At 46.5% G+C, this 15,295-nt stretch overlaps 1 protein-coding gene across 2 annotated transcripts; it reads left to right on the top strand.

Annotated features, from left to right (window-relative positions):
- The first annotated feature begins 277 nt into the window (after positions 1–277).
- On the top strand, positions 278–15,090 carry LOC119650670 (double-strand-break repair protein rad21 homolog). 2 transcript variants are annotated; one of them, XM_038053620.1, is made up of 8 exons: positions 278–1,192; positions 1,261–1,554; positions 1,613–1,739; positions 12,049–12,568; positions 12,634–12,718; positions 12,781–13,590; positions 13,659–13,820; positions 13,979–15,090. In XM_038053620.1, the coding sequence occupies exons 1-8, from the start codon at positions 935–937 to the stop codon at positions 14,102–14,104; spliced, it is 2,382 nt and encodes a 793-aa protein (XP_037909548.1). In that variant the 5' UTR covers positions 278–934; the 3' UTR covers positions 14,105–15,090. The 2 variants fall into 2 exon arrangements, with proteins under 2 accessions (XP_037909548.1, XP_037909549.1); XM_038053621.1 differs by having other exon boundaries at positions 279–1,192; positions 12,049–12,565; positions 13,979–14,119.
- The last annotated feature ends 205 nt before the right edge of the window (positions 15,091–15,295 follow it).

Genomic DNA, 15,295 nt, shown 5'->3' with positions numbered 1-15,295 from the left:
ATATCGAGCCCGATCAGAACACAGTCGAGAGCAATCGTCAGATCGAACCATACGCTTCGGCGGACACAAGCGAACTCCTTACAGGACACATTCAGGGATTACTTTAAAGTTATTACATTTCAAATATAACGGGCAGCATCAACGACATCTATTATTCAACACTGCAACCATACATTGCCCTCGAGTGACGCTTTCACACAAACGCTACGTGACCTACACACAACCTCACCATCCCGTAAACACACTCCACACACATTTGCCCGCATCATCAAAGCGAAGATGAACGCGCCGCCATTTTGAAAGACAGAAAAAGTTCATCACACGTCCCGCGAAGTGTTTTCCAAGCCAGCAGGAGCTCTAATTTGCGAATTTGTGAAATTACCTGTGAAGATTTAGTTGAAAATAGTGCGAAAGTGTTCGCCGGAGTTCGCTCGATCGATTGCTGGCAGAGTGGCTTCGCGAAATCGTCCAATTGACGGTGTGAAGTGAATTTCCGAGTGCGGTCGTGTGATTTGGGCGCCAATCCAACGCCACGGCAAGAAAAGTGCAAAAACAAACGCCCGAGGCCCGGAGAGTTGTTGAACGTGGCGGAATCGGTTGCGATTCGCTGAAAAGCAATGCACCCGCTCGGAATTATCCTGAAAATTGAGTTCATTTCGGTTTTTGTTCCTTGCGGTGAGTTTGTGGGTGATACAGGGAGTCGGGCGGCGGAGAGTGCGACGAGGCGTCATAAAAAGTGAGACTTCCGAAATTGACGAGCGAAAACAATGGCCGCGCTGGACGGACTAACAAAATAGTGAATTTGTGCGCGCCGTTTTCATGGTGCGGACGGACAATGTGAGGAGGAGTGCGTAGAAGCGGGAATAAAAGCGAAGAGAGTGAAAATTAAGACTTTGAGTTTCGTGTGTGTAAACAAAACACAGAAAAGCGGACAATGTTTTACGCGCACATTGTGCTGGCCAAGAAGGGCCCGCTGGCCCGGATCTGGCTGGCGGCGCATTGGGACAAGAAGCTGACAAAGGCGCACGTCTTTGAGACGAACATCGAGCAGTCGGTGGACGGCATCATGCAGCCCAAGGTGAAGCTGGCGCTCCGGACGTCCGGGCATCTGTTGCTGGGAGTGGTGCGGATCTACTCGCGGAAAGCCAAGTATCTGCTCGCTGACTGCAATGAGGCGTTCGTCAAGATCAAGGTAGGGATTTAGCGTTGGTATCGCTCTGAATTCCGATCCTAATTCTGTTCGTTTTGCTTGAATTTTAGATGGCATTCCGGCCGGGGATGGTGGATTTACCAGAGGAGCATCGCGAGGCTGCCGTGAACGCGATCACCCTGCCCGAGGTCTTCCACGACTTCGATACAGCCTTGCCCGAGTTGAACGATGTCGACATCGAGGCGCAGTTCTCCATCAACCAGTCACGGGCGGACGAGATCACAATGCGGGAGGACTACGGGAGCATGCCTATGTCGATACACGACGACGGTTTCGGGGACCTGGCGTTCGATGAGGACACACCTGATTTGATGCGCGACGGCGGAGTGGACCCAAATATTGATGTAAGTTTCTGTCGCTCTACTTGACTAGGGTGAAATTAACTTTGTTTCCTCTGATTAGGAAAATCTTTTCGCTGAAGAGCAGAAGGACATTGACCGGGCGAAAGGAGCGATTCCAGGAACCTCGCGAGATGACGATCTGAGTGCGCTGCGGATAGCAGACGACGGCTTCGGGGAGGAGTTTGGAAGTAAGTCTTTCCTCACTTTACTGTTGATTGGTTTAGATTCAGATAAATTTTGATGGGTCCCTTTTGGGCTAAGGATCTAGCTGAGAGGGAGGGATGGATACTGATATATTGGATGAAGCAAGAAGTTCAGAGTTTCTTCTTTCCTTTCCAATTTTAAAGATTCTGCAGTTGAAGGAATCCCCGTCCCTATTGGTAAAAAATTTGGCTAGCCCCTCCGCCCTCAGGTGAAACCTAGAACCGACTTTAGAACTGCGTTTCCCATCATACGGCGAAGCGAGAACGCGACGTTGTTTTGGGGCGCAAACGGGCTTCAGCCTGTATAAGGAACCAGCCTTCTCTGTCTCCCGATCTCGAGCTGGAAGAAATGCTCTCCACGCTCGAGAACACGGTACGGGCCTTTGTATGGAGGCTGGAGCGGCTCCCGGACAGCATCCGTCTTGACCAGGACGCGCGTACACCTGTCTAGCTTCCTGGGCGCGCAGGCAGGTGCGGACGAGTGTCATGCGGGATTTGTGGCTTTCATGTGGCGCAGGTTGTCTTTCAGCAGGCGGAGCAAATCCCGAATCTGTGAGACGCGATCTCTTGTCGAAGACCGGATCACTTGGGAGCCTTGGGTTCTCTCCGTAAACCAGCTCCGCGGGGCTGGCAGCAAATTCCTCTCGGCGGGTTGTTCGTAGGCCGAGCAGGACGAGAGGCAACACTTGAGTCCAGGACGGATCGTCGCGTGCCACAATGGCGGCTTCCAGCGTCCGGTGCCAACGTTCTAGCATCCCATTGGATTGCGGGTGGTATGCAGTAGTCCGCTGGCGTTTAAACCCCAGGAGTTTGCCTAACTCCGAGAAAAGGGTGGACTCAAATTGCATTCCGTGGTCAGTGATGACCACTGTAGGGACGCCAAAGCGAGGGATCCACTCTCGACAGAGGACTTCGGCACAAGACTGCGCCGTAATGTCCTTCAGAGGTATTGCCTCAGGCCACCGCGTAAACCTGTCCATGATTGTAAGGCAATATTTGTAACCGTGCGAGTCTCGGAAATGTCCTACTATGCCAAGGTGTATAGTGTGGAATCGCTTGGTAGAGCGGGGGAATGAGCCCACCTCCTTCTTTACATGCCTGTTGACTTTACACTTCTGGCATGCGATGAACTCTCTGGCCCAGGAGTTGACATCCTTGTTCATGGAGGGCCAGAAGTATTTCTCGGTGACTAGCCGATTTGTTCTGATGCCTGGATGCGTTAAGTCGTGGACCGCGTGGAACACTTCCTTGCGAAAGGTGGCCGGGGTCCCTTTTCCTAGTCTTCACAGCAGAGAGAGAGGTTCGAGCAGAAGATGGGCAACTCCCGAAATTTGTATTTGGGGTTGGATTGGAGGCTCTGAAATACTGCGTCATCTTCCTGCGCCTCGGCAATAGCCGAGAAGTCGAATACGGCGGGGATGTTAATCTCGGAGACACGTGACAAAGCGTTAGCAACTATGTTGTCCTTGCCGGACACGTGCTGGCTGTCTGACGTAAAGTGGCTTATAAAGCTCAGGTGACGGAGCTGACGAGGGAACGCTCTATCGGGCTTTTGTTTCAAAGCATACGTGAGAGGCTTATGGTCCGTGAACACTGTGAACGGCCTGCCTTCAAGGGAGAAACGGAAGTACTTAATGCTCAAATACGCGGCGAGCAGTTATCGATCGTAAGTGCTGTAGTTCCTTTGAGCGGGGTTTAACTGTCTGGAGAAGAAGCTCAGCGGCTGCCAGACTTGGTTCAGAGGCATCAACAAAAACGGCTAGGGGTGCATCTCATCATAGGGAAATGCCAACAGTGTAGCATCAGCCAGTTGCTGTCGGGATTTATCAAACGCGTGGTCAGCCTCTTCAGATCACACAATCTCTCGTGTGTCTTTTGTTTTGGGGCCAGACAAGTACGCGTTCAAAACGGACTGGTTTTGGGCGGCCTTGGACAGGAAACGTCGATAGAAGTTTAGCATGTCCAAGAACCTCCGCAAATCCTTCACGGTTTTCGTACGTGGGAAGTTTGAGATCGCTTGCACCTTGTCTGGGTCGGACTGTATTCCGTCAGAGGAAATGAAGTGGCCGAGGAATCTCACCAGTGTTTGGAGGAACTTGCATTTCTCAACGTTTAGGACTAACCCGGCCTCAAGGAGACGTTGAAAAATGCACTCGAGATGGGCTAAGTCCTCAGACTCTGAGGAAGAAGCGACCAAAACATCATCCAAATAGACGAAACAGAAGTTGAGGTTTCGCAGGACCAAGAGGATGAACCTTTGAAAGGTTTGCGCCACATTGCACAATCCGAAAGTCATCCGGGTGAACTCGAAGAATCCAAAGGTGTGCATATTGCCGTCTTTGGTGTCTTCTGGAGCTACAGGAATTTGATGATAAGCCTTGGCTAAGTCCAAGGTCGAAAAGATGCGGCAATTCGAGAGGTGATGCGCAAAGTCGTGGATGAGTGGAATGGATATCGGTCAGGAACATTCTGTGCATTTAGCCTTCTGTAATCCCCACGTCGTTTGGCTTAGGGACCATATGCAGTGAGGAAGACCAACAACTGTTTGAGGGCCTGCAGATACCCTGTTGCATAAGTGGTTCGAACTGTTTCTGTGCAATAGCCAGCTTCTGGGGTGGTAGAGGACGCACCTTCGAGAAGATCGGGGAACCTGTAGTGATAATGTGGTGCTTCACTGGTTTAGGGAGACTACACTCGGTAGTAATCTGGCTGAACTTTTGAAGAAGTGCCCGAACACGAGAGTCGGTAATGTCTTCTAAAAGTACGGAAAGATTGTAACCTGGGTGAGATGCCATTTGGCCCGACGAATTAAGGTTGGTCGTGGCATCTATAAGAGACTTGTTTTGCAAGTCCACCAGCAACCCATAGTGACACAAGAAGTTTGCGCCTAAAATGGGGAAGCTGACATCCTCCAAGATGAATCGCCACGAAAACGTCCTACGCAAGCGAAGACTTACGTCCGCTTGCCTATACTCGTAGGTGTTGATATGGGAGGAATTTGCCGCTGCTAGTTTCAGAGGTTGAGGAAATAGTCGATGGTGCTGGGGTACGGGAAGAACCGAAACCTCCGCACTAGTATCTATGAGATAGCTGCGCCCGCCGAGAGGGTTGTAAATTGTTAGGCGCCGTGGCGCTGCGTTCTGGGTGGCCGTCGTCAGGACCCCCGCGAACCTAGTTTTTTGAGCTAGACGCGAATTTACACGGGATTGTACGTTTGGTAGCTTTCTCGCCGAATCTGTGATGGTACCAACAAATATTTCGGTCCGAAGGTTATCCTGACGACTTGCTACCCGATCGTCCTTTTCGAGGAGAAGACCGCATGCGAACTCGCAACCTGGCGCCCGAACCACTAGCGCGGCTATTTTACGCTTCAGCTCCCCAATTTCGTCAAAAGGCTGCTGAACGGCCGCTATTGTTGGACGCGCGTGCACTTTGTGCACCTTATCGACCGCAGCCGCCAGCGTCTCCAAAGAACCGGAGACGCACGCGAGAACCGCCTGGGTGCCCTCCGGGAGTCGTCGCAGCCAGAGTGATTTCGATCTTGCTCAGCCAATTACCTCATTTCGCGAAGCTGAGTTTTTGTAAATAAGGAGGGAGGGTTATAAGAGGGGGATAATGGACTTGCTTTCTAAATGGCAACAAGTTTGCGAACAAAACGGCGCATATTTGACTTCTGATAATTCTAAGAATATTAAATAAAGCATTAAAATTCGATCACAAATACATTAATTTTTTCCCAATCCAATATATTTCGCAGAACCAAACATGACGGATTATATTAAACGTAAATCTGCCCGTAGTTTGGGCCAAAGCTTGGCCAGAGCCCTCATTCACTTTTTTTTTAGGAATTTGGGAGTCCTAAGTCTGCATCCACTTGATGCCGGACCGGATCAAATGGAGAGTAACTTGCTCCTATTCTTTTGGTCCGGTCCGACATCAAGTGAATGCGGACTTAGGGTTCCCAAATTCCTAAAAAAAAATGAATGAGGTTTTGTAAGGGACCATTGTCACTGTGCTCCGTTAGGATCAGTGATTTCAACTCAGATGGCTTCGAAGACCTTATCTCCTAGAGAAAAGACTGCTCCAGTTTCGTATTCAGTTCGAAGTTGAAATGGGATAGAATGACGACTTCAGACACAAGTGCTTTGGTCCAAAGTATGGGCGGATTTACGCTTAATATAATTCGTAGTCATGTTTTGTTCTGGGAATTATAGAAAGGAGCACTTAACATCTGATATCCGCATCGGTCACGCTGCTCTAAGGGCAGAGGTGAGGCAGCGTCTGACGATTTGCCTCTGCTCTGGTAAGAAACCGTAAAGCCGTCTTCGCCTTATATTCTTTAGTTTGTGCGCTATGCCCTAAACGAGGGGTCCGTGGACCAAAAAAAGAGGGAGTAAGTTGCTCACCATTTGGCCCGGTCCGACATCAAGTGGATGCGGGCTTAGGACCCCGCAATCCTCTACATAAGTTTTCACGGCGGCGTGCTCCGGTTCTCCACCTTGGTCTTGGTGGTATTGAAGGATGTATTGATATTTCTATGTCCATTTTGGAATGCTGCGACACAATTGGTTTCAGCAAACACAAAACAGCAAAGGGACTTGATTTGAGATGTAGTCTCATCTTTCATTCGCCTTTTATCATAATCCTATCCGATGCCCACAGTTTGAGATAAGACTCGGAACAAATACGCCTAGCGAAAGGCGATTAGAACTTTTTACTTCACCCGATATAATGTTGCCATTATTCGGGTCGTGAAAATTGAATCTAAGATCAGTTTTTGGGCAGTATAGATTCTCTATTGGAGTTGTTTTTTCCCATTTCGCTGTTAGTACATCAGCTCATTATCATCACAATTAGCGCATTGATGATGATTCTCAACAATTAGTCAGCGATTCCAGGTCCATATAGAAGTCCCCCGGTGTGTTCATAGAACTCGTTCTCATTACTAAGCTCGTCTTTACGTGCTTGACGAGCTTCTTTGGTCGTCAAAGAGCTCGATTTTCTGGGGTTACCCTTTGGTTATCGGATGCTGAAAAAGTTGGGAAATTGGAAAAGTGGGTACCCTATCATCTGACTGAAATCACATTAGAAATTCTGCTTCACTACTGCAATAGAAAAAGTTTTCGCCGTCAAATCATGACAGGAGGCAAGGAATGGATTTATTTCGATAATCCAACGCGATCGATAGTGGACAACCATAGTCGGGAGGAAAACAATGCTGTGTTTCTTCCTCACTTCGCTCGCAGTTTTTCCACAATCGGTGCAATCCCATATCGATCCTGGACATCATAAATTCGGATCTGATCAAAACGTGTCATGCCACTAGTCCAACGCAACATCTTCGTCTATATTACCGCAAGACGTTGTTCATTGCTTTTTATAGTCGGCCAACACTCAGAACTCAGAATAGCGATCGACAGGACGGACGATGATGGATGAACACTAAGAGACACGAAGCAGTTTTGATACACCCGCCACACTTCGAACTTTTCGGATTGTGGTAGAGCAATTGAACCTAGCGCACGAGTTCTTCTGGCACTAAGTGTTGCCGTAGAGCATACCTGATGAGTTCGTGTGATATACGTTCAAACGCATTCTCCAGATCCTGAAATCAAAAGTAAAGAGGGCGAAGCTTCTCAAAGTGTTTCTCCATGAATAATCGCGTAGCGCCTATTGTGTCAGTAGTTCCGCAGTTCTTAATAAATCCGACTTGATTCATGGTTATTTCGAAGATTTCGCAAATGTGGTTGTCAAGAATGCGTTCAAAAATCGTCATGGTGTGGGAAAGTAATAGGATCGGACGGTAATTTGAACATTCTGCCGGACTACCTTTTCTTTTCCATATTCGAACTGTGGTACTTTCATACCAAGTCAGATAGTGTTCTACCTGAATAACCCGATTAAAGGATTCGTTGAGTCACAGTTTTGGGCCCCAGCTCTTCGTTTTCCAGAGCCAGTAACGCACTCCTTTTTAAGGTTTTATGTAAAACAAATAGCTACTTGAAATCAGCGAACAGTTCGTCACTAATTGTCTGATTTATCGGGAGTAGTTCGTGGTAAATGACCTCCATGAATTACCGATATCCAACGAAGGATTATATTGGCGAGTTCTCTTGTTATTTGACGAGGATCATCATGGATGGTCTTCATCCAAGTTTGGTGATCATCCGGTGTGTGACACGACGTTAAAGCCAAAATTTCTCTACTTACAAAGTTAAAACCATCTTTGAGCTGTTCTTTCGGTAATATCATCTCGATCATAAATGAGATGTTTTTGCCGGCCTCACTTGCTTTTGATTCACGATTGAACTTGAGTAAAAGAAGGAAAGCTTTTTTTTTTTGGTACTTTATACCTCTGAGTCTAGAAATATTTTTCTTCTATTCGAAAACTTCATAAAGTACACGAAATAGTAACGCTCAAGGGATAAAATGACATCATGTACATGAAAAGCAAAGTATAAAATTATTCACGCTACGTGTGGAATGGAGCCCTTCTCCCAGAGTTCTAGGGTTACAAAGTTAGGCATAATGTAAGGTGATCCATCAAAAACCTGTATGCAAGCATGCGTTCATCACGGTTTACATCACGGTTTACCCACATCCGGTTTATAGGTATGAATCGGATGCAGTACCCAACACTCTGCACTGCTTAGAGCATGTATTGGGGAGGGGAGGTACTGACGGATTCTCTCATTAACCAAAAGAGTCTTGTCTCGTCCTGTATTTTGGTCCTTTACTTCTCTATTTTTCAATTTACGTCGAAACTAGGATCTGCACGTGAAAGTACTAATTGGGACTCTCCATTTGATATCCCACAAGGGTACATTAGGAGGAAAAAATTAATACATCTTTGCATGTCTCTCCTGAATCTACACCCAAATTTATGCGAGGGATATAGTTTCGATATGTCCACCAAATTTTATTTTAATGGGTGTAGTCGTGGAGACAAATATGTGTGAGAAATAGAGAGTTAACCGATTTTAATAAGGTTTAATTGGCTCATTAATCGGTAGATGACGATCTGCGTGAAGGGGCTGCTGATCCTTTGCGTGCGCTGATCGCGTCTGACCAATGTAGTGCGTTGAGGATCAAATGAATTTGTCTGGTGTGCTCTACAACGCCTAGTACTAAAGGAACTCGTGCGCTGGGTTCTAATGCTCTATCACGATTCGAAAAGTAAAGTTCGAAGTATAGTGGGTGTATCAAAACCGTTTCGTGTCTGTGTGTGTTTATTCAGGAAGCGACCTCTCATCAGTCCTCTTTGTTCTTGTTGCGGACAGTGTCACATGGAGACATTCAACGTCCAGCGCCCCATACACAGCATGCTACTTGTCCAAAAATGGAATGATCTCCTCATGGAACACGGTCTCAGATTGAATCTGAATAAAACCGATTTCTTGATTTCCGATCCCCATGAATGGCAGTGACCTGCCTGGAACTGAGCGATTTAAATATCTCGGGTCAATGCTATCAGCCAATGGAAAATTGCGTTATGAAATTACTTCACGCTTTAGCGCAACCTGGGTGAAGTGGCGGCCCATAACTGGAGTGTTTTGTGATCGACATATCAACGAAGGTCTCAAATCTAAAATTTACCGCAATAAGGTCCTTCCGGTCACTCGCCCTCTATGTTTCTGAGTGTTGCCCGACTATAAAAGACAATAAACGGTGCCTCGCGGTAATGGAGACGGAGAAGTTGCAATGGAATAGGGGGGTGACACGCCTTGTTCATATCCGAAATGAGGATATCCGATCGTGGAAAAATTGCAAGATAGCTGTCTTCGATGATATGGTCATGTAATTCGCGCTAACGAGAATTTATTCGCGATTATATCCAGATCAGGCCTTTGATAAAATAAAATGGCGTAACCGATCATGATGACCCGAAATCGATTTGCGAGGGTTTGTTGTTCCGAATTTAGAGCAACGGGCGAGGTTGGATTTGTCGGGTAGCCACTGGAGATGGAGATGGCGAATTTGATTATATGAGTAGAATCCTGAAACCCGCAAGCAAAATCCGCAGTGGATGGAAAAAGGTAGGGAGCGGCCAAAGAAGCGAGGCTATGTGTTGATGGTTTTTTGGATTTCCGAGCCATCATTCATCGTGATTCTTGCTGGCTAGATAGCGACTAGATCTGTTGTGTTGGTGAAATGGAACGGTAATGTAAGTTCGCATTTTTCGTTTATGACTCGAACTCGCCAAGGGCTTAATTGACTGTAAACCCATCCACCCATCCAACGCAGATTTCGCCTAGTCTCATTCGCGACAAAGTTCCAGCGTTGGGACCTTATTTATAAAACAACTCTCGTTTACAAGGTGGCCACATATTCAAGGTAGGTTTTGTTGACGATTAGTGGATCTAATTGCATTTAAATCATTCAAAGCGCTGACTACATCGGCAGTCTTGCTAAAGAAAATATATTTTTCAAATAATCATTGTTGAAGGCAGTTTCTGAGAGACAGACGATAGCCTTGTGGCAAGGATGCTCATACACATTGCTGGTAAACATATTACTTCGAGGCAACCTTTGGCGAGGATCAGTCTGACTTGCATTGAGGAATTTCATTTCAATTGACGCTGCCTATTAGGCTTGCTTGCTTGCTCGAGGATACCATATTCATGGAACTGTCATTGAATTGGGATACAAACATCGTTGCTGGAGGATTCAAGGATCCTAGTGTGGTTGCTTGGAGAGCCACAAAAAAATATAGAAAAACATCACAAATTGAGATTATGTACCTCAAACCTGTTCTTCCGTTGGAAAGAAACCGATTCGCGCCGCAAATTTCCACGGGCTTAACCCGACAGACCAAGGACCGTTTGACGAACTGCTCGTCAATTGGCAGAACTAAACTCCACTCAATGCGCGTTGGAAGCATTTTGTAATCATTTGTAACGACAAATAAGAATTGGCGATGATCCTAAGCGACTGGAGACCACCAAGAGGGGAGGAGCTATCGCAGAAACCAAAAAAGATGGTGAAATTGATCGTAAAGATCCATCCGCAATTATTGAAGCTCCATGGAAGTATTCCGTCGACACATGCTTGCTTTTACCAGGTGTACAAGCTTAAATCCGTCCCTGGCCCTTGCTATCTACACATTTTTTCCATCTCTGCCGAACTTTTTTCGACGTATGCGACGGAGCATTATCATGGAGAAAATTCAGTTTTTCATGTCTGCTGATATTCCGGTCGTTTTTTCATTCCGAGCTCGATGCAATTTGATGAGTTGTTGGTGATAACGGTGGGCATCGACAGTTTCACCAGGTTTCAACAGTTCATAATAGACAATATCCCGCTGATCCCACCACGCGCATAGCATCGTCTTCCGTCCGAAGTGATTCAGCCTTGGAAAAATGTCGCTGGTGGGCCCAGGATTTTTTTCCTTTAGAATTCTGTAAATAAATCCACTTTTTGTCGTCAGTCACAATCCAATGCATAGACATCTTTCTTTTGTGTCTGGCAAGGAAGATTTCCCGTGTGTTTTGGCGCCGCTCCAACTGCCCATCGTTCAATTCATGCGGCACCCATTTTCCGACCTTTTCAACCTTACCCGTTGCACGTAGACGCATTGGTGAGAAACACCTAATTGCTTGGTGAACATTTTCTGGGTTTGAGTATCGTCCTCGCCCAAAAGAGCCTCCAATTCGTGGTTCTTAACTTTCATGGGCCGATTTTCACGCTTGTCGCTCAGATTGAAATCGCCATCTTTGAATCGACAGAACCAGTCTCGGCACATTGTTTCCGATAGAGCATTGTCGCCGTAGGCCTCCACAAGCATTCGATGCGATTCAGCGGCTGATTTCTTCAAATTGAAGCAATAAAGTAGAGTTTTTGCATGAAATTGCTGATGATATGGACTGATAATTGTTGACAGATGTCATACTCAAAACAGGAGATAATATGGCGTGCTCATAGCAGCTTGATACGTCCACTGACGCCATCTGTGAGCAAACCGCGGATTTAAGCTTGTATACATGGTATGGTAGTCAGGCTCTGGAAAGGGGGGGGGGGGTCCTTTGAGCACTTCATACACGTGTCATCATACAAAATTTAACATGCCCTTTTAACCGACGCATAGGTCCGCGCTAGATCCTGGAAATTCAATGAACGGGCATTCGCACGAGTTTACCCGATCAACACCCGAGCTAAATTGGTGAAAAAAAAAAAAAACAAAAAAATAGTGGCTCGACCGGGTGTGTGGAGCCGTAATTCAGTTATTTAAAATTGTTTCCTTTAGTATAACGATTGGAAGTAGCCCCACATTAACTTGACAATTTAAATTTTTCAGCAACAGCCGTTGGTCTATTCGAAGGTGATATTTTCGGTGAACCGGCGGCAGAAGAACCCGCTCAACCTGATGCAGCTGCACTTCAAGCAGCCGACGAGGATTCCGATGCCGATCTCGGACATTTCGATGATGGCGGTGTCTCCCCAATGCACAGTGACACAGGATCGCGTCCACCATCGGCCTTAGATCAAGCTGGCGCTAGTAGTGAACGCTTTCGGGCACCGTCAGCGATGCCACCAATGTCACCGCACGGTATCGATGCCCAAGCCCCGCTTGAAGAGAAAGAAGAAGACGCTGCAGCGGTGGCAGACCAAACTACCCTCATACACAATGAGGAGGAAAGTTTCGCATTGGCGCCTGTCGATGCATCGGCATATAAGGGTGTGACGAAAGCGAAACGGAAACGGAAACTGATTGTTGATGAAGTGAAGAATATTTCGGGTGAAGAAATGAAATCTCAGTTGGCCAATACCTCGGATATCGTGACGACGCTTGATCTAGCGCCGCCAACAAAGAGGTGGTGAATCGCGTTGAATTTGGTAGAAATACCCGGGCTTCGTATTAATATTACATTTTTATTTGCAGGTTGATGTATTGGAAGGAGACGGGAGGTGTTGAAAAGCTGTTTGCGCTGCCTTCGAGAGATATACCTGCTAGATTCCTCTTCAAGGTGAGTAGTGGAGTCCACGCGGGAAGTGAAGCTTATTCATTGTGAATTTGTTATGGTTTCAGAATTATCAAAGACATTTGTCGTCTCGTGCCTTCGGTGTGGAAGACTTCTCGGTCCTCGGGCCAAGTGATGTGTTGGCGCTTGAACAAGCGCAAGAACACGAATCTCCAACGACCGCCACTAATCGGCGCGGTCGCAAACGGAAGCTTCCTGCCATTGTTGAACAAGCCCTGGAAACACCAGTCATTCCAGAGCCCGAACCAATTCGTGAAGACCAAAGTCACGTGTCAGCACTGTCGCTGGATATGGGCGGGGTTGCTCCGGATGATTCTCTAATGCCACCACCTCAAACTCCTGGTTTTGAACCTCTGCGAAGTCCAGGACAATTCCCCATGAGACCATCGGACCCGATGACACCTCTCCTGCCCGGTTTACCGCATCCGCAAGAGCTGGACATCCATGATGATTTCCATCACACTGGTCTGACGCCTGCCGGATTACAGCATGGTGGCATGACGCCGCATCATGGTGGCATGACACCACACCATGGCGGTATGACACCACATCATGGCGGTATGACCCCGCATCACGGTGGCATGACTCCACATCACGCAGGTATTGTTGCACATCACGGTGGCATCACACCGCAACATCCGTACATGGAGCACATTGAGTCGATACCAAATTTGCCTGCTGACCAAGTCACGTCGATATTGAATGAGGCGGAGCAAAATGGTGCGTCACACGAAGAAATGCCATCATTTGAGGAACAACACGCCGACTTTGGCTCGGCTAAAGGTGCTGACACATCGGCGGAGATCGCCAATGATTGGGCTGAGGAGTACGAGTTCCCACAATCGGTGGGACAACCGGTAAGTTGTGGATTGGTCTTGATTTCATAGGACTTTTTGGGGAGTAACATTTGTTTTTGTGTTTCCAGCAACCTGGTGAGGAGCAGCAAGAGAATGAGACGGACGAGCAGTTCGAAGAACGTGTCCTTAACAAGAGGGCGGCTCAGATGTTTGTCGCTGTGCGAAGTCGGCTGAATAAGAAGGACCCGATTTACCTGAGTGAGATGACTTACAAAAATAATCGCAAGCAGGTCAGTGCTGGATTTCTATTTTCATTGTTAGTTGTTTAGCGTAGTTTTCGCCTGGGGGACTAGTCGAATGTAGTTATCTTTAAGTTCGGACCCCTAAGATCCGTCTCGATTGTTTAGCCACAGTTTCAGTTCTCAAGTGAATCCTCATCTTTTTCCAGGCGGCACAAAAATTCTACTCCCTGCTGGTGCTTAAAAAATTCCGGGCGCTGGAAATATCGCAAGATAAGTCGTACGGTGACATTCTGGTTACGAGGGGGCCCATGTTCGATAATCCAAAACTGTAAGGAGGGTGTTATGGCACGTCAAAGTCCGTGGCGTGGTCGCGAGTATCGCAAACGTTACCAGTCGCGTTCAACTGCAGCCGAAATGGTTTCAAACAAACAAAAAATCTATTCAAAAGAGGAGGAGTTTGCCGTGTGCCCTGCATGCCGGAAGCCACGCCTTCCAGTGCCTGCCAAAGGCACACGGCTAAAGATGTTCATCGCGAGCATTCAAAATATCGTCGAAACAAATCAACCGCCTCCGTTGCTGGGCGGACCCCCGCCCACTGGCATGTGTAAATAGTAATTCTACAAAAGAAATTTTAAGACAGAGAAACTATAATACAAAAAAAACGTAGGAAGAAATTTAGGAAAAAGCGAAAACTGTAAAATATTGAACAAAACTTTTTTGGCCTTATCAAATTTTCCATCACTGAGGACAGTGCAGTGACAAAAAATGGTTTTTACTTAAAAGAAACTCGAAAAAATCCAAAAAAATAAACCGACAAACCACAAGTAAGTAAAGGAAACTCTAGTATTTAGTGGAAATTGAGAGCGAGCGAGGTATAGTTGAGGAGGAGGAGCGTGTCTAAGGAAATTTAGTAGCGAAATAGGTTACGCTGTGAATGGGGAGTGGACCGTAGTCAACTTTGTAATGAATTTTAAATTAAGCGTTGCATGGAGATGACTCGACCCCGAGTAGATTTGGTTCATGTGCAGAGAACAATATATGAGTTACGTGTAAGGACATTTTAGGGTGTACGCGTCGTGAGTCTGAATATATGTGAAACTGTTTCTTTTTTTTTTCTCTTTTTTCTTGACTTTAATTTACACACGGATAGATACGTTACGGAGCAGACCATACAAGTGAAATGTTTTTAACCTTTTTTGTATAGAGAAAAAGTCAAAAGATTAGTCCTAAGTCGAATTAACTTTTATAATTTCAGTTTTAAATTATTGTAAGTGTTGTTGATTCGTTCATTTAAATGTAATATATTGATATGAAAATAGTTGGGCGTTTTATTTTAATTATTACAGCGTGAAGATAGCATGAGGTCAGTAAAAGTCTTCGAAAGGAAGAAGCATGAATAGTTTTAGTCTGAATGGTCCTTTTCTGTCCGACCGGACAAACGCAGATGTTTCTCTAGAAACGAATGAGTCAATATCAATTTCGCATCCGTCCTGATCAGGACGTGCGTACAAGTGTCCAGCTCC

The sequence above is a fragment of the Hermetia illucens genome, chromosome 3, assembly GCF_905115235.1.
Source record: "Hermetia illucens chromosome 3, iHerIll2.2.curated.20191125, whole genome shotgun sequence".
NCBI classification, from domain to species: domain Eukaryota; kingdom Metazoa; phylum Arthropoda; class Insecta; order Diptera; family Stratiomyidae; genus Hermetia; species Hermetia illucens.
The sequence above is the reverse complement of the archived record's forward strand: the minus strand, read 5'-3'. Positions and strand labels throughout refer to the sequence as shown.

Excerpts from the sequence above, each read along its gene's own strand:
- LOC119650670 (XM_038053620.1), top strand. The coding sequence starts at position 935 with ATGTTTTACGCGCACATTGTGCTGGCCAAGAAGGGCCCGCTGGCCCGG. Across the intron at positions 1,740-12,048 it reads CTTCGGGGAGGAGTTTGGAA|CAACAGCCGTTGGTCTATTC; the intron begins GTAAGTCTTTCC and ends TAAATTTTTCAG. Across the intron at positions 12,569-12,633 it reads GCGCCGCCAACAAAGAGGTG|GTTGATGTATTGGAAGGAGA; the intron begins GTGAATCGCGTT and ends TTTTATTTGCAG.